Source organism: Rhipicephalus microplus, chromosome 1, assembly GCF_043290135.1.
Source record: "Rhipicephalus microplus isolate Deutch F79 chromosome 1, USDA_Rmic, whole genome shotgun sequence".
NCBI lineage: Eukaryota > Metazoa > Arthropoda > Arachnida > Ixodida > Ixodidae > Rhipicephalus > Rhipicephalus microplus.
The window spans coordinates 281,764,717-281,788,730 of NC_134700.1; the positions used below are offsets into that span (position 1 = coordinate 281,764,717).

General features: G+C 47.2%; 2 protein-coding genes across 3 annotated transcripts in view; one reads left to right on the plus strand and one right to left on the minus strand.

Moving 5' to 3' along the window:
- The window catches only part of LOC142817971 (acidic mammalian chitinase-like), a 43,183-nt gene extending 23,303 nt beyond the window's left edge, over nt 1–19,880 (plus strand). The window contains exons 7-8 of one of the 2 annotated variants that reach the window (XM_075896058.1): nt 8,612–8,731; nt 18,671–19,880. In XM_075896058.1, the coding sequence (XP_075752173.1) occupies nt 8,612–8,731; nt 18,671–18,802 (252 nt within the window). In that variant the 3' untranslated portion in view covers nt 18,803–19,880. The remainder of the gene's footprint in view (nt 1–8,611; nt 8,732–18,670) is intronic. The other variant, XM_075896062.1, reaches the window with a different exon arrangement.
- Nucleotides 19,881–22,889: 3,009 nt separating this feature from the next.
- LOC142767317 (lysM and putative peptidoglycan-binding domain-containing protein 3-like) lies at nt 22,890–23,947 on the minus strand. Its single transcript, XM_075868785.1, has 2 exons — nt 23,852–23,947; nt 22,890–23,357 (listed from the first exon to the last, which is right to left on the minus strand). The coding sequence occupies exons 1-2, from the start codon at nt 23,945–23,947 to the stop codon at nt 22,890–22,892; spliced, it is 564 nt and encodes a 187-aa protein (XP_075724900.1).
- Nucleotides 23,948–24,014: the final 67 nt, after the last annotated feature.

Consider the following 24,014-nt stretch of genomic DNA (forward strand, 5'->3'; position numbering starts at 1 on the left):
TGGAAAACACGTGTGCTTTGTCTGTTGCACTCAAAGGTGGTGTGGTGTCCATGTCGAACGCGGACAGCATCATGGGCACTTCGGCATTGGGGTCACTAGTAGCCGGCGTTGCGCCCGCGCCAGTGTTGGGTCGGCGCGGGTGCTTTGTTAGGCCTAGCCTTGAACGTACCCCGGGCGCGTCCTCGTTGTGGGGTTTTTTTCGCTTCTGTGCTTTAAGTCCCGAAGATTTTGGTTGCAAAAGAGTCTTAGCAGCTTTACTGACCTTGCGCACAGGAATCTTGGAGGCAGGAAGAGAAGTTCCGGGGCAATCCGGCGTTTTTGTGGGAGCAGATGCAGCCGTGACTGATGTACACGACGCTCGTAGCGCCCTCTTAGGCTACGAAGGGAGGCGCTCAGCTGAAACGGCACCGGCGGGTGGTGCGGCTTTTAATCGAACTCGCGACGCTCCCTTTGGGGCAAACTGACTACTTTAGCGCCTGCCTACAATTTGTTTTTGTATTCTAGCCGACACCACGATGCACCGATGCTATCTTGCACCCATTCTATTGGGCAGTGATGGCCGGACACACCGCAGCAGTCGTGTTATTTTGTGTGACCATCAACGCATTTTTTTTTCTTTTGGCCTGTTGTGGTTGGGAAGAGCTATGGTGGTGCAAAAAATTTATCGGTTATTCAGGAAAAGTGGTGTAAAGGGAAATAGTTCTGAAGAATCGATGTTCTCGTCGCAGGTAGTGAGAACCATTCAACAACCGATGAATTCTTCGGTGACGAAGTGAAGTCGCCGTCGGTGTTCACCGAGTAGACTCATGAATTCATAAAAAGAACAAACGTTTCCCCGAGCCTTCCAAATTTTATTATTGGGCTTGAGCTTGCATGGTAGGCTTGACGGTGCGAAACAGCGTGAAAACAACGAGTTCATACAAAGAAACAGCAAACCGCACCCTTTTAAAATACACTTCATTACTGTGTTTCATTGACTGCGTGTTAATTGGTGTGCCAACTATACAACGCAGCTACGATTATAGGATTGCTCTCACTAAACAAGTCAAGGCTTGCAAGCACGAAAAAAAAAAGGAACGAAAATAGGAGAACATGTACACTGTCTCTTCTTCTGTGTGTCGTGCATTCTCACGATGTGACGAAAAAAAAAAAAACGTAAACTATTATGCACACCATCAAGATTCACATATATGCAGGGATTCTTGGACGGGTATGTTTTTTTTTCACTATCTTTTGTCAATAAAGTCTCATAGACGCAGTACAAGTACCTGTTCGCTTTCAATCTTGCAAGATTGAAAACGAAGTGCAGCGCCTTTCGACGATATATATATATATATATATATATATATATATATATATATATATATATATATATATATATCGGAAGCGAAAAAGCACGACGTACGCCGAAACACCTTTACTAATTACAAATGTTTCGGCTGATGGGCCAGCCTTCGTCAGTGTGACCACACTAACGAAGGCTGGCCCACCATATCGTCTCGCTTTATAACTTTTTATGGCAACCCGACTTCGCTACTAATAGTAAATTTAGCTTCCCTTGCGGTGAAGTATCATAATGCTGTAATTATCCTCTTCCTTAATCGGTAAAAACTCTGAAACGTTCTCTTTTTCTTTTTTACCGCTGCTATCCTTCTCCGCCTCTCCGAATATATATATGTATCCATACTGGCACTTTCCAGTGATCCTGCATGCAGCTCTTTTTCTCCATTGTGAGTTAATGAACAGTTTCTCTTCCTCATTCTCTCGTATTTCTTAGTCTATCTTCGAACCCAATGTTGCTCTAAGCTTAATTTCCTCATCAAAGCCTGCCCAGTTATCACACTTTCCGTCTTCGTTTTCTGACTTTCCATGAGCGTACAATGCGAATCTGCGCATTCCTTACACACTGTGGGACGCCTCATCTTAGTCGGCGACTGCAGCGTTGCCGCTGTATGTATACGTTAGCCACCCGCCACGATAGCTCTCTCAAGGCATTGTCCATGGCTATCGCTTAATTTTCTGTTCTAGTTCACTGTATCATTGTCGAACGGGGGGAATGGTCAAAGTTCAGCCAGTATGTCGCCGACAGCTCTCTCAAGGCATTGCCCATGGCTGTCGCTTAACTTTCTGTTCTAGTTCACTGTATCATTGTCGAACGGGGGGAATGGTCAAAGTTCAGCCAGTATGTCGCCGTGCACACAAATCACGGAAGCGTGTTCTTGAAGTACAGAAGACATACGTTTTTCTGGTGTTTTACGGAAGGAGCGAAAGAACGGAAACATCGACTGCTGCTTTACGGCAACTCCTGCTGTTTCCCATAAACCGCAGCACAGTTTGTGCTTTAAACGTCCAGTCTCGCTATTTTTCAGGAAACAGATGTTACTCTGTAGTTTCTACGGTCTGCTCCGACGTTAAAACACGGATATTTTTTACAGTGTAGGCAGGATGACCACTGGTCGTTAAGTGTATTGACTGGATTCCCAGAGAAGGCAAACGCACGAAAGGCAGACAAAAAAGTTAGATGGGTCGATGGGAATAAAATGTTCGCACGTATAACGTGGCAGTAGAAAAAAAAAACAGAAGACCGGGCTGATTGGCGGATCATGGGAGAGGCCTTCCGTTGTCCTGCAGTGAGCGCAGTCAGGCTGATGATGATGGTGACTCAGTGCAATGAGAGGCATTGGCATGACAATGCAACATTTTATTTTCACTATTTCTTGCCTAAAAAGCAAGTAAAATACGTGAATCTTTGGCATTACGCCAGACTTGCAATGCACAAGTAAACAAATGACAATTGTCAGTTATTTTACTAGACTAAAGTGAACCTTCACTAATTCACGAGCAGGTAACTTCACGCTCAAGAGCCCCGTGAAACAGTACACGCATGCTGGGCCAGGAAGCTTAGTCTGGTAGTGTGGCGGCCCTTGGTGAGCCGTGTCTCGGCGAATTGCATTTAACAGCATGGCGGATTTTGTTTTCTTTTTTGTTTGTTAGCATGCGGATAGGCCATCAACCGAATAACTGCGATTAAGTCAATATCCGGGATGTTGGAGGGTCATATAGTGCCAAATAAATGAACTCTAGCGCTTGTCAAACGGCTGCTTGTGTGCTATACAGTTGACCTGCCGAAGGGAGGTCAAGCCCTGCATGCTTTAAGGATATACGGATGGAGAACTGGGTCTTAACAACTATTTCTGGCTATACAGTCGCAGTTCTCCTGATCTTGCCGAAACACGTATGCATTGGTGGTACAGTGGTTGCGGCACTTGGTTACTCACCCTATATGGTCGCGGGTTTTATCCCAGTCTCGGCGGTCGCATTTCGATAGAAGCGATTGCTAGAGACTCGTATACACTGCGTGATGTGAGCGCACGTTAGGGAACAACAGATGGTCGAAATTTCTGGAGACGCGTCCACTAAGGCATGCCTTACCGTGGCTTTGGAACATGAATTAAGCGTCAGGTACTATCTCTAATTATGTCAAATGGCACAACCGCTAAGGATGTTGGGATGAATTCCCCTTTCATTCCTCACGCGCACGACGTGCCTTGAATTTCTTTCTCCCCCCCGCTCACGTTGGCGTGACGATGTTCTGGCACGCCCTGTTTTTCCCGTGTATCGCCCTGTTGCAGTGTGTTGTTAGCGCAACATGTAGATTTCTTCCCTGTCCTCGTCATACGAGGGCTGTTTTTTTTTTTTTTACATTTCATTAAGTCATTTGGTTTAGCGTCGAGCCGCAGCGTGCAGGATTCTTTTTCTTGATGGGAAAGGGGGGTTGTTCGGTTCAAACATATCTTATGTATGATCGCGCGTGCATTTGCACGTGTTTATATACACATCGATACAGGGCTAAAAATCGTAAGGGGGGGGGGGGGGTGACTCTCTTTGGCTGCACCACTGGCGTGCGTTAAGTCAGACTCTAAACAATTGTGCGACTCTTCGTGATCAGTGTCAAAATTCTGCAGGTAGGTCCAATGACCGGTCGCATTCTGTTTTTGAGCAAGCTATATACTGCTAGAATGAACCTTGCGTAAAAAAAAAAACGCTTCTTCATTTTCATCAGAACAATGGCGTATTCAATTTACTGGCCCTCCCCAATGCACCCATCAGCTTTAAAGTGTTCCTCGCGAAGATGGTGCCCCCTTTTGTAAATCGCTGCCCAGCGTACACCTTGGCCTCTGAAAAGAGGTCGCAAGGACTTCACTCGCCGTCATTAATCGGCACGACAGAGCCGCCTGATTCTTTACTGCAGGCGGCCTCAGAGTTTGTCCAATTTAGACGCTTCAACTTGGCGAACGTGACCTAGACGCGACTTAAGCTAACTACAGTTCTTTCGCTGTCTACGGCAGCTCGGCCTCCCTTCACTGAAGCTGGCATTGCGTCGAAGCCTGTCGGTCAGTTTCGAGTGAAGACATACCTTGGAACATTGAAGATTGTTTTCTTTTTTTTAAGTGTTCAGCCGGGTAGCACCATTTGCGCAACAAAGCAACAAAAAATGCGCGATATAGCGTCCACGTGAACAAGCGACGCGAAAAAATTCGTTTCGTAATGTAATTGACGGGTTGTGCTGTCTGTCTGTCTGTCCGTCTGTCCGTCTATCCGTCTGTCCGTCTATCCGTCTATCTGTCCGTCTGTCTGTCCGTCTGTCTGTCCGTCTGTCCGTCTGTCTGTCCGTCCGTCCGTCTGTCCGTCCGTCCGTCTATCTGTCCGTCCGTCCGTCTGTCCGTCCGTCCGTCCGTCTGTCTGTCCGTCTGTCTGTCCGTCTGTCTGTCCGTCTGTCTGTCCGTCCGTCTGTCTGTCCGTCCGTCTGTCTGTCCGCCTGTCCGTCTGTCCGTCCGTCCGTCCGTCCGTCTGTCTGTCTGTCTGTCTGTCTGTCTGTCTGTCTGTCTGTCTGTCTGTCTGTCTGTCTGTCTGTCTGTCAAATCGCCTACGTCTGGGTGCCCTCACGATCACCCCCTTAACTAAGGATAATCCAAAATTTGTGTGGGTGGGTAAGAAGGCTTGATTAATATGACTCGCTGGTCCTGACATGAATAATTTTACAATCCCGTCACGTACGCCATGAAACCCTAATTCTCGCCACATCTTTTTTTAACGCGTGAGCGTTAAGCTGGCATTGGCAACGTTGGCCCAACGAATGCAAATAATAAACGTTTGTGTCCTAGCAGAGAAATGGAAGCCAAGCAATCTGCGTGGAAACGAAGTATTCTACTACGTCTTCGAATTAATTTGCAAGAAGAGCCAAACGTTCGTGAAACTCCAGTGCTGGTTCCAGTGTTGACTATCCAATATCTCGCATATATTTAGCGCCACTTCATAATGTTCCACTTAATAAAAAATTACAACAGAGTCACCTTGCATAGCATTGATTCCCAAGTTATGTGGGATCTGCCTGTTGTTTTTTTTTTGTTGTTGTTGTTTTTTTTTCTGGGCAATAGCGGATAGCGATATGTACGTCACGAAATAATCCTCATCTGGTATTGCAAAGCGCCATTACTGTGAAAGCAATCGAGTAGTTTTTTTTATAAAGCGTTATGGAAATAACACTCCGAAAATGCCAAAGAAATAATAGTTGGTCTCGCGCAGCTCGGCCTCCTGCAGGCTTCGCAGCGCTTGCGGAGCGCAAGGATTGAACGCAAATGCACCCACTCGCACAGCAGCGCACCATGCGGGCGCCGCCGGCAGTCATCAGCTGTGGGGGCCATCTCCAAGCCCACGCTCAGCACACTAGGCAGTATATTTCTAGACACTATACTAGAGCTCAGTATTCGTTTCAATAAAGAAAACCACAAAACAGGCATCGAAAGCGCATGCTGAATCATGAGGCGACTGTGAACAATTGGAAAACTCTTCCACGAATTCCCAAAGATTAGGTTGCAGCTGCTTCGCAGCTCGTGACACAAGGGCTTCGAATGACGTCATATGGTTCGCCGGTCTCCCTGCGAGTGTTTCTCGATTTATATAGCTTCGCTGGACGTTCAATTTCGCAAAGCGTGAGGAGGTTCAATTTTTTCGCTACACCATGCACTGTCGTCGTTATGATCAGATTAGCATCTGCGCTGTTATAAGCAGGTGCGCTGTTGTCGAACACATCTCTGTCACATTGAAAGTGGCACTGAACATACGTGCCCAGTACCACCTACGAGCTAAGCCACTGCCTCTTTTGTTTGTTTTTAAATGCGAAGCATTTCTTAGCGAACTTCAGCGACTTTAGCCGTATCTATCTATCTATTTATCTATCTATCTATCTATCTATCTATCTATCTATCTATCTATCTGTCTATCTGTCTATCTATCCGCACACTACATTTAGCTCACCTGGCCGTCCCGGTAATGGTATCAACACCAAAATTGGTATGGCATAACATGACTGCATGACGAGAATAACAGACTAGTCATAACATGAAAATTGTAACATGTATGTCATGAGCGTTCTAATTTACATTTCATGGTCTTGCTGCTCTTGCGGTGGTTTCGTTGACATGACCTTTTCCAAAACTCGTATGTGATGACATGACTGCATGGCGAACATAAGTGACAGACCCTAACGTGGAAATCGTGATATGCTTGTCATGGTTTTTATGTTATGAATATATAGTCACGACTACACGCTACGCTCATGGTGCGCTCGCGGTCGCTTCGCTAGCTTCACATATACCGAATTTGGTATTGCGGGACGTGAATGGATGACGAAGGTATGTGACTGATGCAAACATGATAATCATGAGATGCGTGTCATGTAAAAACATAACTACATGTCACGCTCTTGATGCGCTCACAGCCGCTTCGCTAGCTTCACATGTGCCACATTTGGTATTACGTCACGTGAATGTATGACGAAGGTATGTGACTGGTTCAAGCGTGATAATCATGAGATTTGTGTCATGTAAGAACATTACTACAAGAAACACTCGAGGCGCCAATACACTTCTACGTGACCTGGCGCGCGTGCGCGCTGGCGTTTGCTTCATCGCGTCACGCCGGCCATAGAGTTTCCCACAATACTTACTAGAGGGAACTCTGGCACTAGTGTCTATGGGAGTTGCAACACACGGCGCTTCAACGATCATGGTAATGATGGGTAGTACACACATTTGACTAATTTTCGTACTTCTGGCCTGCTTCTGGCTCCGTGTGTGTTCGTGTGGCTTGGAGCTGTTTTTTCACGAAAACATAAATTAGCAAATGTTCACCGTTTGCGCTCCACAACCTTATTTTTTTAAGCTTACTATTTTGAATCAAGTCCCTAAGTTCAAATGGTTCGTTCTTTCTTTCAAAACAAAACCGTAACCAGTAATAAACGAAACCGCAAGTACGATTCGCCGCCCGCAAGTACGAAGGCTAGGCAAATGTGTGTACTACCCATCATTCCCATGGTCGCTGAACGATCGCAGCACCCACGGAGAAAACCTTTTCCTTCCTCCGTGGCAGCGCCAGAGTGCCCTCTAATTCATTCTGGGTAACTCTATGACACCGGCGATGCCATGCCAGGCGCCAATCTGCGCCATTCTTTGACGCATGCGCGTTTGAGCGCACGGCGTCCCTCCATCACGAAGAGCGTCAGACGCAGTGCTTCTGGGTTACGCCATCGGCGCGAAAGGCAGCATGTCGCATTTCGCGCCGGTTGCCGCCGGCCACTGGTCGCGCCGGTGCTAGCGTTGTTGCGCCCAGCGTGCGCGCGCGTCAACGTTACGTCGCAGTATTTTGGGCCCTTCATGATGCACTCGCGGCCGTTTCGCAAGCTCCACTTATCCCAAATTTCGTGTTACATGACTTCAATGAATCGCGAAGGTATATGACTGGTGCAAACATTATAATCATGACACGCGTGTCATGATAACGTACCACGCACATGATGCGCTCGCGGCCGTTTCACCTGCTCCATATATACCAAATTTGGTATCACGTGACGTGAACAGACGACGAAGGTAAATGACACGTCCAAACATGATAATCACGATATGCGTGTCTTGTAAAGCATGACTGCATGCTACGCTCATAGCGTGCTCGCGGCCGTTTCACTATAGTTCATCGTGTACCGAATTTGGTATTACTTGACGTGAATGGACGACATATGCAAATGACACGTACAAACTATGATAATCACGGTATGTGTGTCATGTAAAACTTGACCACATGCTATACGCTCGTAGCACGCTCACGGCCGTTTCGCTAGCTCCACATATACGAAATTTGGTATCAGGTGGCGTGTATAGATGACGAAGGTAAATGACACGTCCAAACATGATAACCAAGACATGGAACGTCATGTACGGCATAATTTACCTCCGCCTCGTAACGTTGCGCTGATTTTTTTTTAAGTGACATATCAACCTTCCTCATTCGTGCTTCGAATATCATCGATTCACGCGGTACGTGGGATCTGCCAGTCTTCTTGTTTGTTTGTATCGTCACGCCTATACCCACCCGCCCTTCTTGTGTACGACACGCACGTGTATTCAAGCAAATATAGTTCGGCGTCCCTATATTTTCTGAAAGAGCCCGTCATGCATCGCATAGCGATAACATTCGAGGAAGTATATAGTCCCGCGCATGGCAGCGGCGTTCGAGTGCACGACAGATCCTTTTACAACATCCCCATCGCACGCAGGTCTGCGAGTTCCTGAACGACGGTGCCACGTCAGTGTTTGATGACGAGAGTCAGGTCCCGTACGCCTACAAGAATCTCACCTGGGTCGGCTACGACAACGTCGCCAGCATTCGCTCCAAGGTAAAGTGTCAAACGCCACGCGCATTTCTTCTTTTGCACGCCTACAACTGTGACATTTCGCGAAGCTTGTTTCACTCCTATTACCTAACGTCATCGCAAGTTAGCAATGCCGACAATAGCGGAAGGGTATTTTCCTGCGAACACCCGACTAAATGTGGTTGTATGCATAGGCGTGCGCAAGAGAGAAGGAGGATCCCCCCCCCCCCCCCCAGTAAGCTAAGAGGGAGCGTTACAACCTTGTCATTGCCGTGTGACACTGCCACAACTCCTTCTCCGTCGAAACCCCTAGGGGAGATTCACGTTGATGGTGTTCAATGGAGTTTGGTGGTGGCCGTGTGACAGGGGTATAAGGTCAGCCTCATGCTTTCACATAATATGGAGGGAGGCGATGCCACGAACCTTCTCTCTCCTTGAAGGGGAACCCTATACATGTCCGCACATGTGGCTGTTGGTGTAAAAGATCCGGTTTGCAATAAACGTCATATCTTAGCTCAGTGCCTTGTCCTGCGGTCTTTGTCTTGTACTTTCATCTTCTGTGTTGAATCTTAGAAACTCGCCTAGTCTTTACTCATATTACAGGCAGCACGAACGGAACAAAAAGATAACACGAACACAGCGGCTGGGTGCAAAGCCAATGGCCGAGACAAAAGAAGAAAAAAACTACGAGCTATTTTCACGACGAGGCGACAACACCGAGCAATTTGCGATGGCGGACAGAGGAAACGCAGAACACATGGGCTGAATAACAACCCACGTTTTTATTGCTCATTCACCATGGTAATTGTAGAACACGTATCAACAAATAGCGAGAAAGGCAGCAAAAAAAGGAGCGAATTTCCTGACAGATGCACACCAATTTAACGAAAGGGAACAATAATTGTCTATCTATAGCCCCCAATAATCATTGTTCCCGACATGGAACCATGACTATCGGAGGCTAGACAGAGCTATGAAAGGGGTACTGACGCAGCTGTCTTTTAGGTTTACGAGGGTTTTGTCTTCTATGATCTCTCGGGTAATTTTTTTCATCGGACGCGCATGTTTCCGGAATCTGTCTGTCATCGTCAAGTGCGTGCTTTTCGCTTCGATATGATCAACCAACTAGCTCGAGATGTGTTATTGTATTCTTTATACGCCGAGGCTAACATAGTGCGTTGTAGAAGTCTGACTTACCACAATCCATGCTAAGCTTCATATGTTACAGCATCTAGAATGCGCACCCGATCGACACGATGCACGGGCATTTTCGGTCTTTCGAGGACACGATTCTCCGAAGGGGACCATCTGCAACACCGCGAAAAGGACAAGTGGTCAGCGCGCTTCATTGGTCATAATAAAGTGTCACGCACACCAGCAATGATTCGATGGGAATGACACGACTTTTCAAGCAGCGTAGACATAGGCCCATATCAACGCAGTTTAAATCGTCGGACTATTGTTTCGTCCCCAGGGGTGAATGCATGCAATGCGTGAAGTTGCGTGTCGTGTGCAAACACCCGATTCGAGGACAGCTCGTTTTTTGGATTATCTGCTGACGCAGCACACTGCTCGGCCGTAAGAAAGCGAGAAGGACCGGACCATCGCTTGCCCTTTCTCTATGGCTTCCCTCCCTAGTGGCTCGTGCCGACGGCGCGGAGTGTACGGGCTTGGATGAGCGGAACAATTTTAGCATGTTTTGCGTGGAACTGGAGATTTCCTTCTCTTCTATTGCGATGTCAGCCACCGAAAGTTCAACGGAAACCAGAGTGCCATTATTCTCTGTTCAAACACCCAGAGAGAGAGAAGGAAACTGCTGTTTAAATAAGTATGCATGCGACGTGCGTCGCCAAACGCGGAGTTCTTCCGGTTCAAGGTACGTCGCTTGCGTTAGGTTATGAGTTCCGTAACCACCAGTGTTGTTTTAACATTATTTTATTATTATATATAGCATGATAATATTAAAGGTTCTCGTACGTTCGTCCGTTGAAGCCATGTTTTATTCATCACTACATCTACAGAAGACTCTCACCTGATTATATATATATATATATATATATATATATATATATTGTTACGACCGATACGATATATATATATATATTGTTACGATATATATATGTTACGCCACGTATGTGCCGGACGAAGAAGGAAAAAGAAGCAAGGGGTGTGGAAGAAGAAGATCATCATCATCTGCCTGCGCCGATACGGCTCGTCCCTCGAACCGTGTATCAATAAACCCCCAGACGCCTACTGAGGTCGTAACAGAGTGGTGGAAGGTGCTGGGTATAGGAACCAACGACGGGACCGCTACCCCTCGGATTTCGCCGGAGTCGTCGCCTCGCCGGCCTGCCTCCTTCTTTGGCCATCATGCCTGACGAAACAGAAGCTCGGGAACCAGTCCCCAGCAGTTCTTGGCCGTATCACAGAGAGCCACGAACCTTCTCCGGGAGGGCCAATGACGACGTGGACTCATGGCTCAAACATTTCAAGCGAGTAAGCAACTGCAACAAATGGGATGCTGCCTCCCAACTGTCACGCGTTGTTTTCTACCTCACTGATGTTGCCCTCGTTTGGTATGAGAACCATGAAGATATTCTGACAACATGGGAACGCTTTGTTGAAGAAATCAAGAAGTGTTTCGGCAACTCAGCTGCAAAAAAGAAGCTTGCCGAGCAGAGTCTTGCACAGAGGGCCCAGCTATCCGGTGAGACCTGCACCGTGTATACTGAAGAGATTTTGAGGCTGTGTAGGGAAGTCGATTCCAGCATGTCGGAAGAGGACAAGGTGGGGCATTTGCTGAAGGGAATTGCAGAAGATGTTTACAACTTCCTTATTAGCAGGGAAAGCCTGACTTCAGTGTCTGACGTTGTACGGCACTGCCGCACGTTTGAAACCCTGAAGCAGCGCAGAATAGCGCCTAAGTTTGGTCGTCTGGCAAATGTCACCTCAGTAGCCAGCATAGAATCGGCCTCAACTGGTGACCTTTCGGCAACCATCCGCCAAATTGTTCGGGAAGAGTTACTCAGACATGGCGAAATGACACGTGAACGGGCAGCTGCCACGTCTCCATCCTATTTCCCGCAGGACACCACTGCCCCACAGCTTACAGTTTATGAACATCCATCCGTCAACGCAACGGAGGTTGCAGGGCCTCGGCGTATTCAGCAGTCAAGTCCGGTTTTTTACGAGCGATCACAGTACCCTCAACGTTTCCTTTCCGTACGCCCATACCACCCACCGACAACTGATTTCATTGAATCTCGGGCTTACGCGAACGCTCGCAGACGTGAACACTTCGAAGAACGGCGACGACCTCGTCCTGCGCCTGTGTGCTACAACTGTGGTCTGACTGGTCACATATCGAGGTATTGCGATCGTTCGCGCATACCACGCTATGATCAGTGGACAAGCTTGACCGATAAACCTGCTGTCCCACCTTTTCAAGGACACTGGCCCACCGGCTCAAGACCCGGCAGCAGCTTCTGGCACGGACACTGGCGCAACAACTCCCCTGCCTCTGATCGAAGTGTGACGCCACCTCCTGCGCCTCGATCCCACCGGTCTCCATCGCCACGGCGCCGCCCATCGTCACCACATCAGGAAAACTAAACAGTGCGGCCGATGGGGGTGAGGTCGCTGGTGACTTGCTGCAAAACGAAATACCCCCGTCTGTGTTGATGTTCAAGAACAAGGTAGAAGTTTTTGTTGATGGTGTGTGTACGATGGCTTTGGTGGATACTGGTGCTACAGTTTCGATTATGAGTGCTGCTTTTAAACACCGTTTAGGACAAAAGGTGATGTTTTTGTGGGAGAAGGCAACAACATTCTGTGGCGTTGGTGGTAACTCGCTGTGTCCCATTGGTGTCTGTACCGCAGAAGTGTGCTTGGGTGATCAAGTGTTTGTCACAGAGTTTACGATTCTTCCAAGGAGCACACACGACATAATCCTGGGGATTGACTTCCTTCGAATGTGTGGCGCCACTGTTGATTGTAGAAATGGAGAGGTGTACATATGTGATGCTGCCCCTGGAGAACTATTAGAGAATTCAGACAGGGAGCACGGTGCGCTCCGGGTCAGTGAAGATAGCATTGTGCCGGCATTCTCTGCAGTCTGTGTTCCTGTATACTCTTCACGCATTGAAAACAGTGACAGTGCGTTCGACGCATTAGTGGAGCCCTTTCATCTCAGTTGCATTAAGAAGAACACATTGGTGCCGCATTGCATAGTGTCACTCGTTCAAGGACGCACAGGACTATGGGCGGTAAACTGTTCAGCTGAGTCGGTGGTTCTACCAGGAGGACTGAAGCTTGCCAAGTTCAAAACATACTCACCGATGGCAGTGGCTGCCCTCAGTGATGCTCCAGGTGGGGCCTCAGCCAATACTTCTACGGCCGATTCAAAACTTTTACCTATGATCGACAAGTCACTTACTACTGACAAACGCCGCATGCTTCTGGACGTTTTGTCGAAATACGTGGCGATTTTCGATTTTTCCCATGACCATGCGCCCTCGATTCCCGCGTCTCGGATTCTCCACAGGATAAACACGGGAACAGCACAGCCCATCCGCCAGAAACCCTACCGAGTGTCGCCGTCTGAGCGCAAGATAATTGATGAACAAGTGCGTGATATGCTGCAGAAGGGTGTCATTCGAGAATCATCGAGTCCTTGGGCGGCTCCCGTGATTCTAGTCAAAAAGAAGGATGGTACCTGGAGATTCTGTGTGGACTATCGCCGTCTAAACTCCGTCACAAAGAGAGATGTCTACCCTCTCCCACGCATTGATGACGCTCTAGACTGCCTCCATTCAGCATCCTACTTTTCGTCCATAGACTTACGCTCAGGCTATTGGCAAATACCTGTGCATTCAATGGACAAAGAAAAGACGGCTTTCGTTACTCCGGATGGACTATATGAATTTAACGTGATGCCTTTTGGTCTATGTAACGCGCCCGCTACATTTGAAAGATTCATGGACACCATTCTGCGCGGCCTGAAGTGGAACATCTGTATGTGTTATCTTGACGACGTTGTTATCTTCGGGCGTACATTCAGTGAACATAACGAAAGGGTAGAGCTGGTTTTGAAATGTATTCGAAATGCTGGCTTGGTTCTTAATGCAAAGAAGTGTCATTTCGGAGCTCGACAAACACTGGTGCTGGGACATCTCGTCAACAAGGATGGCATCAGGCCCGACCCGAATAAGACGGCGGCTGTTAGAGCTTTTAAACCACCTGGCTCAGTGAAGGAGCTTCGGAGCTTCTTGGGCCTCTGCTCTTACTTTCGCCGATTTATTCCCGCCTTTGCAGAAGTTGCCTTTCCACTGACCTGTCTTCTCCGCCAAGGTGCTAGTTTTGAATGGACTCCTGATTGTGAAACTTCTTTCAACCAACTGAAGTTCTTGCTCACGTCGCAGCCTATCCTGCGGCACTTCGATCCTTCTGCGGCGACTGAAGTTCACACCGACGCAAGCGGCATTGGCATAGGTGCAGTCCTCATACAGCGATGTAATCAAGTGGAACACGTAATCGCATATGCCAGTCGTACTTTAAGTAAGCCGGAACGCAATTACACTGTGACCGAACAAGAATGCCTTGCACTCGTCTTCGCTGTGCAGCGATTCCGCTCATACCTATACGGTCGTCCTTTCCAAGTAGTTACGGATCATCATTCTTTGTGCTGGCTTATCAACCTTCGGGATCCGTCAGGCCGTCTAGCACGCTGGGCCCTCCGGCTGCAAGAGTACAACTTCACGGTATCGTACAAGAGCGGCAGGAAACACGCGGACGCAGACTGCCTTTCAAGGATGCCAGTTGATGCTACAGTTTGCGACGCTGACGATTTCGATCATCTGATTGCGTCCGTAGCACCAGCGTTCCCGGATAAGGCCACCTTTGAAACTGAGCAGCGGAAGGACGTGAGTTTGAATCCGTTATTCGTGATCGCACAAGCATCCACTCCGGAAAGCCGCTTTTGCGTCCGTGATGGTCTACTGTACAAGAAATCCATCTCCGGCACCGGTTCCCGCTTCCTGCTGGTGGTTCCAGAGGCACTACGGTCATCTGTTTTGTACGCCATGCATGATGACGCCACTTCAGGTCACCTCGGAACGACGCGCACTCTTCATCGTACCCAGGAACGCTTCTACTGGCCACGTATGCGCCAGTCAGTTGAGTTGTACGTGGCCAGTTGTGCGCAATGCCAGGCGCACAAATCTCTCTCAGCAGCTCCGGCCGGACATCTACAACCTGTGACGCCTCCCAGTTCTCCGTTCGAACAAATTGGCATTGACCTGGTGGGCCCTTTTCCGCGTTCATCGAAAGGCAACAGATGGATTGTGGTATGTGCTGACCATCTTACTCGGTACTGCGAGACTGCTGCCCTGCCATCCGCGACTGCTGGTCAAGTGTCGTCCTTCCTTCTCCATTCTATCATACTGCGTCATGGGCCCCCTCGCGTCATCATAAGTGACCGTGGACGTCAATTCACGGCAGACGTTGTCGAACAACTTCTCCGTATGTGTGGCTCAGAGCTCAGACACTCGACGCCTTATCACCCGCAGACGAATGGTCTCGTCGAGCGAACAATTCGAACACTGGTGAATATGCTTTCTATGTACGTTGCTTCGAACCACAAGAACTGGGACGATGTCTTGCCGTTCGTCACATACGCGTTTAATACTTCCCAACATGAGACCACCGGCTACAGCCCGTTCTTCCTCCTCTATGTTCGACCCCCCCGTTATACTCTGGATACAATATTTTCCTTCTCTGATCGGGACCAATCAGAAATCTCCCTAGCAGAAACTCTTTGTCTCGCCGAAGAAGCTCGTCGTCTTGCTCGTTTACGTACAATAGCCTCGCAAGACAGATCGAAAGTTCGTTATGACAGCAAGCACCGGCAGGCCACATATATTCCGGGAGATCTCGTGTTGGTGTGGAAGCCTTTACGCAAACGTGGCTTGTGCCAAAAACTGCTCGCGCACTACATCGGACCTTTTGTTATCCTTGACCGCCTGAGCGCAGTCGACTACCGCATCGCACGTCTTACAGCTAGCGGGAGACGTTCCAGAAAGACAGAGGTCACGCATGTCGCTCGCCTGAAGCCTTTCAGTCAACGCGACACTGCATGAAACGCGCGGCGCGCTTTGTCTGCGAGGGGGGAAATGTTACGCCACGTATGTGCCGGACGAAGAAGGAAAAAGAAGCAAGGGGTGTGGAAGAAGAAGATCATCATCATCTGCCTGCGCCGATACGGCTCGTCCCTCGAACCGTGTATCAATAAACCCCCAGACGCCTACTGAGGTCGTAACAATATATATATATATATATATATATATATATATATATATATATATATATATATATATATATATATATATATATATATATATATATATATATATATATATCACGGCTGGTTATTTTTTCATCCACTTTTCTTACTTCTTTCTTCTTATTTACATTCCATTGGTTCTAATAACTTCCCCTGTACATTCCTTGGCATTACTGTCTGTTAGATCTCATTAATATTGTGTTAAAACACGGAAAAACGAGCCCTTAGGTATACACTTCTTTCCCTTATTTTATATATATATATATATATATATATATATATATATATATATATATATATATATATATATATATATATATATACGGCACGATTCCCAAAAGAAAAAAAAAGAAAAAGAAGCGTGTTGCCTCAGCATCACTTTTTATGTATGTAACTGCGCCTCCCTTTAAACCGTCCTGACTTCGTCCACAACGGTGGGCAATATAGTAGCGAGTAATAAGCGGTCATAAAGTGGCGCAACAAGATAGACAACCCTTTGTGAGCAGCTAACAGATGACATCATGGCCACGAAATCGAGACTGCGTGCTCACGCACGACCACATGTACGAGCGGTGCAGTCGCTGCGACAGCATGAGCAAAGCGCAAGGAAAATAAACATAAATATTGCAATACAGGAAGGAAAAAAAAATTATTGAATACCTATAGTGTGCCGGCAGTTGCGGCTCTGCTAAAACGAGTCGAAACAGTTGCACGTTTTTTCCAACGGAAAAAGTGCCGAAAACATACACGGATTATCCGCGACGCGTTTGCGTCATCGCGTATCGTCATATTCGAACCAGAAAGGATCAAAATCTTTCAGGGCGTCTCAAAGACTCATTTCCTACGTAGACCGCATCACTTGTAAGTTACGAAATTCAGCGCGCCAGAACGAAAAGCACGACCGCAACTGTAACCGCCCGAATACCTTCCGTATAGTCCATACAAACGCGGCAGTTCGCACCACTATACCACTCTCATAAGTGGTTCGTAGACGTATAGTGCCTATAGAATATTTTAGGCACACGCCACTGGGTTGCCGTGGTGGGCGTCGGCATGCAGGATTTTGTCAATGCTAGGAGGCGGGGGGGAGCAAACGCTTGTTTTGGAATTTTTTGCCAACATTAACGAATGTCAATGCATATAGTAAAAAAACCAAAGCACCGAAGAACAGCAATAATTCGCAAATATGAAAGCAGCGTGATTCAAGACAAGTTCAACTCGTACCAGCCTACCGCAGCCGACGCGGATAGCACGAAGCCATTTAAGTGCCTGGACGTACCCGCAAGTATACCCCAACGTTCCTATCCAAGAGAGCACAATCGCTTACCTTGTGCCGGTGAGCGTCCGTGACTCACGTGTGCACCGCTGTCCTTCGGTTGAAGCTGAACTGCTTGTAGCCATGCGTCCTGCTCGATTTTGTCTGTCTTATCGCTACACACGGTTGATTCCCGTTTGAAGCGTGGGTAAGCCTTCATTCTTTGGCTATCTCATGAAGTGCGAGAGAAAAAGTATGGGCATCAGACAAGGCTTCGTTACAACATGGCGACCAAGACCACCATATCTCTAACTGAATCGCCGTCTTGTCAGTTCTCATTGACCCACAAATTACTACTACAGTCTTTCTGGTTGGCCGAAGACTGCGAATATGGTAGAATGTAGGGCCTCCCTTCATGGGTGAATGGATGGTAAAAACAAAAAGCGCTACTATTTATTGTTGCCTTTGCAATGTTGTCTCGCCGCGGTGGTCTAGTGGCTAAGGTACTCAGCTGCTGACCTGCAGGTCGCGGGATCGAATCCCGGCTGCGGCGGCTGCAGTTTCGATGGAGGCGAAAATGCTGTAGGCCCGTGTGCTCAGATTTGGGTGCACGTTAAAGAACCCCAGGTGGTTGTCTAACTTTCCGGAGCCCTCCAATACGGCGTGTCTCATAATCATATGGTGGTTTTGGGACGTCAAACCCCACATATCAATCAATCTAAGATGCACAGAATTAAGAGTGATGAGCTATAAAGGTATATAATTAAGCGCGCGAAATAAAAACGTGAGGCGTAAGGGAAAGACACGGGAGGAGCGCTGACTGCATATAATGAGACATTTATCCATGCATTTATTGGGAAAAACCAATAAACCATGCTGAAATGACACAGTGCCACTCAGACCCAGATTGTCTTAGTTGACAAATAGCTTGATTATATGTGCTTCCGCATATATAGTTTGCACTCTGCCGATTTTGTAACTTTATTTTCTAACAGTATTCAGCCCTGATGTGCACGTGGCCCTGAGCATACATGCCCTTTCGTCTCGTACAATTTTTTGCTAATTATTACAATGCACAGAATTAGTAAGGCTTCAAAAAGATTCACCCTCCACACTGAGATATGGGAAAGCTGCGCCTCTGTAGACCGCACGCGCTTTTCACTGCACTTCAGAATGTCATCATTCGGCCTTCGATAGAGAAAGCCGAAATCCTATGATCGTCTCTTGACCTATCATACTTCGCTTGTGTGGTGTCGCATTTCTGCTCGAAAAGCTCTAGCATATCAAACCACTTCGATCACGGCATACATTTCTTCTAGTACGTGATCTTTTTCGCTAAACTCCAGCGCTTTATGTTCACCCATCGCAGGTGGTGTGGGTCGTTGCTCGAGGCTTCGGCGGCGTGATGACCTTTGCGCTTAACGACGACGACGCCGAGAACGTGTGCGGACACGGGCATTTCCCAATCCACGCCATGATTCGCAACATGCTCTCATCCTGACCCGGAGAGTGACGCTGCGGAGCGAAAACACGTCTGGCAGGAAATGGGGGCATCACCGATCGCGGCGACACGCAGCGGGCAATCCGTTGTGCTTGGCACCACGTTCTCTGGCTTAGCTGGAGAGAAGCGTTCACCTCGGCGCGACCATGTATGGGACCATGTATGGGACTGCATGGCGCGACCATGTATGGGACCATGTGTGGGACCATGTGTGGGACCATGTGTGGGACCATGTGTGGGACCATGTGTGGGACCATGTATGGGACCGTATGGGACCATGTATGGGACCATGTATGGGACCATGTATGGGACCATGTATGGAACTTCCGAAAGCAATCATTTATACAGACGGCAAAGCTACCTCTGTACACACGTCATCTCCATTCGTTTGTTGTGAATGCTTGTGATCATAAGATGCGTATCTTAAATCCACTACCTGCAATTTCTTTACATGCATGTGCTTTCCTTTGTAGGGACTTATTTGCAGGATAAGTATGCAACCCAGCCGACTTATGTCAGAACAAAGCTCCACTGCTAATACTTTTGATTGCACTTTCATTGCTGACAAGGCATGTGCTGCACACTGCTGGTGACATGCTTTATTACCAGGTATATGAAATACAAAAACTTTGAAGCTTAACCTTCTTTGCATCACTGTTTTTTTTTGTAGCAACCAATTGGACTTGAAAGGATAAAGTAGCAATTATAAACCACCTTTTTCTCAAAAATCTACATTATGTTCCATGTCTTGTGAAATCAATTACAGTATTTAAATGCCTTAGAGGCTGGGTACCACACTTTTCGTTGCCTACATGGCGAGACCTGCTTCACAACCTGTGGTATGCAGTTGCTTTACGTGCTACGGCAGCAGCAATCCTTACAAATACATGAATACTTTTTGGTTAATAGTACATATTTTAAAGGACCCTTGGCAGTCATACTTCTGTTTGTGACTATCATGCTTTAATTTGTAACTTAACCTTGTGTCTGATAATGCAGAAAGTGAATCGAAAATGTTTAAACGTACCATGCGGCTAATGTTAGTGTCACTTAAAATAAAACGCACATTCTGAAGTCACACTATCATCTGACCACAGTGGAGCTCCATGACATCACGTGCACTCGGGTTTTTTTAGCATTGAAATAGAACTTCTTGAATCAAGACCCTGGGTGAGGGAAAGAATGAAATGACAAAGGTGTTGCGGAATGCACTAGTCACATTCTCCTGTTATGATTTCTGTATAAATATGAAATGACACGCAACACACTGCTTGCCTGCCATGCACCCACCAGATTGCTAACGTTGTGCACCCTCCTAAAAAAAAACGTTCCTAGCGACACCATGCTATATCACTTGTAAGTCCGCTCATGTAAGCAGCAAGAGAAACATTGTACACTTTCCATACATATACAAAGCATTATTCCTGCAAATACAAGGTGTGTCCAAATGAAAAGGTACTAAATGTCGTAACAATGTAACCATTAATATAGATGCCTATGCTGCTATGCGAAAAGTCATAACGTAGCGAGACATCTAGGGATGAGATAGGGTACCCTTTAGTGGACTGCAGCATGCGAGAGCGCCTGCATGAGCAGGAGAGGGCAGCGGCTTTTATGAAAAGTGCCGTCGATTCGACGAGTCAGTGCATATAAGGACAGAATGGCGTCCACTGCGAGATTCATCAATTGAAGAGCAGCAAGGAGTTATCTGATTTCTGGCAGCAGAAGGTACAAAACCGGCCACCATTCATCGCTAGATAGTAACCACATACGGGGAAGACAATGTGTCCTACAAGTTTTAGGAGCTTGCACGGCAAACTTCTTATGCTCGCGCCTTGTCCGGCAACCATTGGCGTGTACACCAGTGTTGCCAGTGTACACTTCTCCGGTCGCCGCTTTGGTCACCTCTCCAGGGATTCGAAGAATGCTCACTAGGTGGCATGCCGCCACCCAAGGCGTCAGTCTTTTATGTCCTGCACTCTCGCCTTCTTGAAACTACGTTCACTTCATTCTCGTCGCTTCGTAGGCACGGCAGCACGTGACAAGTTCCTCCGATGAGTGTTACGCACAGGTACCGAGATCCTCCCAAGCCCCTTCGCCTGCCAGCTCTCAAATCCATTGAAGAATGCCAGATAGCTCCGCGTCTGCCGTTGCCCCGCCGCGGTGGTCTAGTGGCTAAGGTACTCGGCTGCTGACCCGCAGGGTGCGGGTTCGAATCCCGGCTGCGGCGGCTGCATTTCCGATGGAGGCGGAAATGTTGTAGGCCCGTGTGCTCAGATTTGGGTGCACGTTAAAGAACCCCAGGTGGTCTAAATTTCCGGAGCCCTCCACTACGGCGTCTCTCATAATCATATAGTGGTTTTGGGACGTTAAACCCCACATATCAATCAATCAATCCGCGTCTGCCGTTAGGCATTTGACTCGCGGCACCGGCCAGTATAGCATAGAGGGGCAGGTGGTTAACACGCCGATGGTCATGGCCAACACTGTGCAGTGCCAGCTGCGGAACGTGCCCGACAGCGCTACCTTAAACGTACACATCATACGCCGACTAGTTAACAAACCTTCCTACTAAAATGGTCACGCCAAGAAATGCCCCTTAAACCTCCGAGCAAGCTCTGTGGATATGGCAGTGATTTTCTTGTGTATGTGAAAATGAAGTGCCCATTTCTGTGCAGATCGTAACAGTTTGATTGACGACCGACGGCCAGGAAAACAATCGACACCGATCCCATCAATAAGGTGAACGAGCTAGTTAGCGAGAAGTGATCAGCATGTCACATTGCAAATGTTGGCGGCGATGAAAAAAAAAAAAAATACTGTACCCACAAAAAAATTGAAAGAAAAAGCATCAGAAATGGAAGCGCTTTAACTTCGACAACGAACTAAAGGACTCTGTGATGGTCTGGATCTTATGACAACCACAGGAACTAAGACGATAAAATCCTCTAGCTGTTCCCTCAATGGGATTGTTGTGTACAAGCCTATAGCGTATACTTTGAACAAAGTATTCATTTGCACCCCCAGTGTCGTTTCGTACTATTTCATAGAACACCCCTTGTAATAAGTCTTTTAAGGTGCTTACACTGACAAATGATGCTTGGAAAGTACCCTATATACGTGGCAACAGCAAGCACAGGACCGAGTTGACTGGCGGAACATGGAAGAGGCCTTCGTCCTGCAGTGGACGTAGTCAGGCTGATGGTGATGATGATACGTGGCAGACTGATAAGCTTAAATGCGCATCCACCAAAGCAAGAACGTTTGCTTATAGGAAGAAGTAAGAAGTTTAGCTAAGTCACCAAGTTCAACTTTTTGAAGTTAGAACTGGTGTGCCATGGGAGCTGTCTCCATGGCGAGAACCAAGTTCTACCATTACTAGCAGCTTACAAAATAGCATACACAGAACAAAGGATTTCAGTAGACGACAGGGAAACATGTTCTGCCTTTTTATTTATTACCACTTATAATAGCCATATCTGTTCTAACGTATTTAAGCACTTTCTCTGTACAGACTAAGCAACAACGACATTTCAAAAACTCTGGCATACATAACATGTACTACAGCAGTTTTCTGTTATAAAGGCCTAAATGCTACATATCTTAAAATGGCTTCACTAAGCAACCTTCAGAAGTACAAAAATCTTCGCTAAAAATGCACACCCTGTGGTATGTCTCTTCACCTCTCAGGTCATCATAGGAAAAGGCACATTGATCACTTGTGTGAAACAACATCAAGGCCTCGCAAAAAAAGTGGCTTTCTGCAATCCAGACACCACCTGTAGCTTGTATGCACTGTACCTTTTTACTTAATTAAAAAGCCTTAAAAAAGAATGTGCACAAAAAATAACGAAACCTTTAGAAACTCGTGTGTGTGTATCAATCATTCATACCAATCGGTAAGTAATACAGCCAGTTACGAAGCTTGCTGTGCAAACAAAATGGGCACATAAAATTAAAAACGGTGAATACCACTACCAGCCACAACATCGCAAAGCTCTTCATAACAAGTCACCCCAACTTGAGCAAAGAAATACCATCACAAATGCATCCCCTGGCTAGGCAGCACTCCCGCAACACAGTTCAATCACTTTCGCAGCTGCACAGCTCCGTCGTGAATTTCCTTTTGGTAGACAAGAATGTACAGCACGTAAAAAGAGGGCACGAGCACAGCAACAATGATAACTATCACGACTATCCCACACCATCCTATGCCACAGTCTGCACCACTCGATGAATTGGGCTGCTGTGAATGCGAGACGTGACGATCAATGGAGTGATCTTCCACTTCATCGATTTGGATGCCATCGTCTCCTGAACCTCGCTGCTGCAGAGCCGCCTGCACTTTGTGGTCGAGGCTCTTCCAATAGCGGATAGCCTTGTCCGGTGGCGACTCTGCACCGTCGCTGGTCACCGAGATGGTGTCATCAGCAGGCACGTTTGTGTCTACAAGCTGTCCAGTCGCGACGTGGATGCGATCAGGAACTTTGATCACAGTGAGGGCAAAAAAGTCCTGGTCACTTAGAAGATTGTTGAAGTGCCGTAAGGCACCAACCTGTGAATTTCATTCAAGAAAGGCCTTCTTCAGCTACACGTTCTAGTTAAGAGATCGTGCCACAACATCTTTTTTTAAGACATAGAATAGAGAAACTCCAATTTAGTGTGTCAGCAAAGCAAAAAGGGTACAAGTGAATACAACACACACACTGGTTGCATTCCGCTGCAAACTACCAGTACATGTTTTCGACGGCTAGCGTACGCTATCTTTTGGGTTGAATCTTAAAACTCCCGATCGAATAAACAATCTTGCTATCACTGTGCAGCAGCTGTTTGCCGAATCCCACAGACACATTATTCTGTCAGTACCTTGTTATTACGGTGCGAGGCCCAAGTTATCCAATTCACGAAATTCCGCTTTCGAATTGTATACATCTGGCTCCTCAATATTATTACTGAGAGGAGAAAATCAGGTGAAAATCAGGTAAAAATCGGGTCTCGCATAAATCTGGGCGGGCACTTGTGGCGAAGAAAACGTCACGTTCTGCAGACGTGCAACGACAGCGCAATATCCTTAAACTGTTGCAATGCGGTGACCGACACAATCCCGTTCATGCAGAGCTTTCCAGCTGGTTTGAACAGTTCCATATGCGAAACATTTGACAAGTGAGCAATTAAGGAACCAGAATTACTTTTGAAAGCATCGTGAATGACT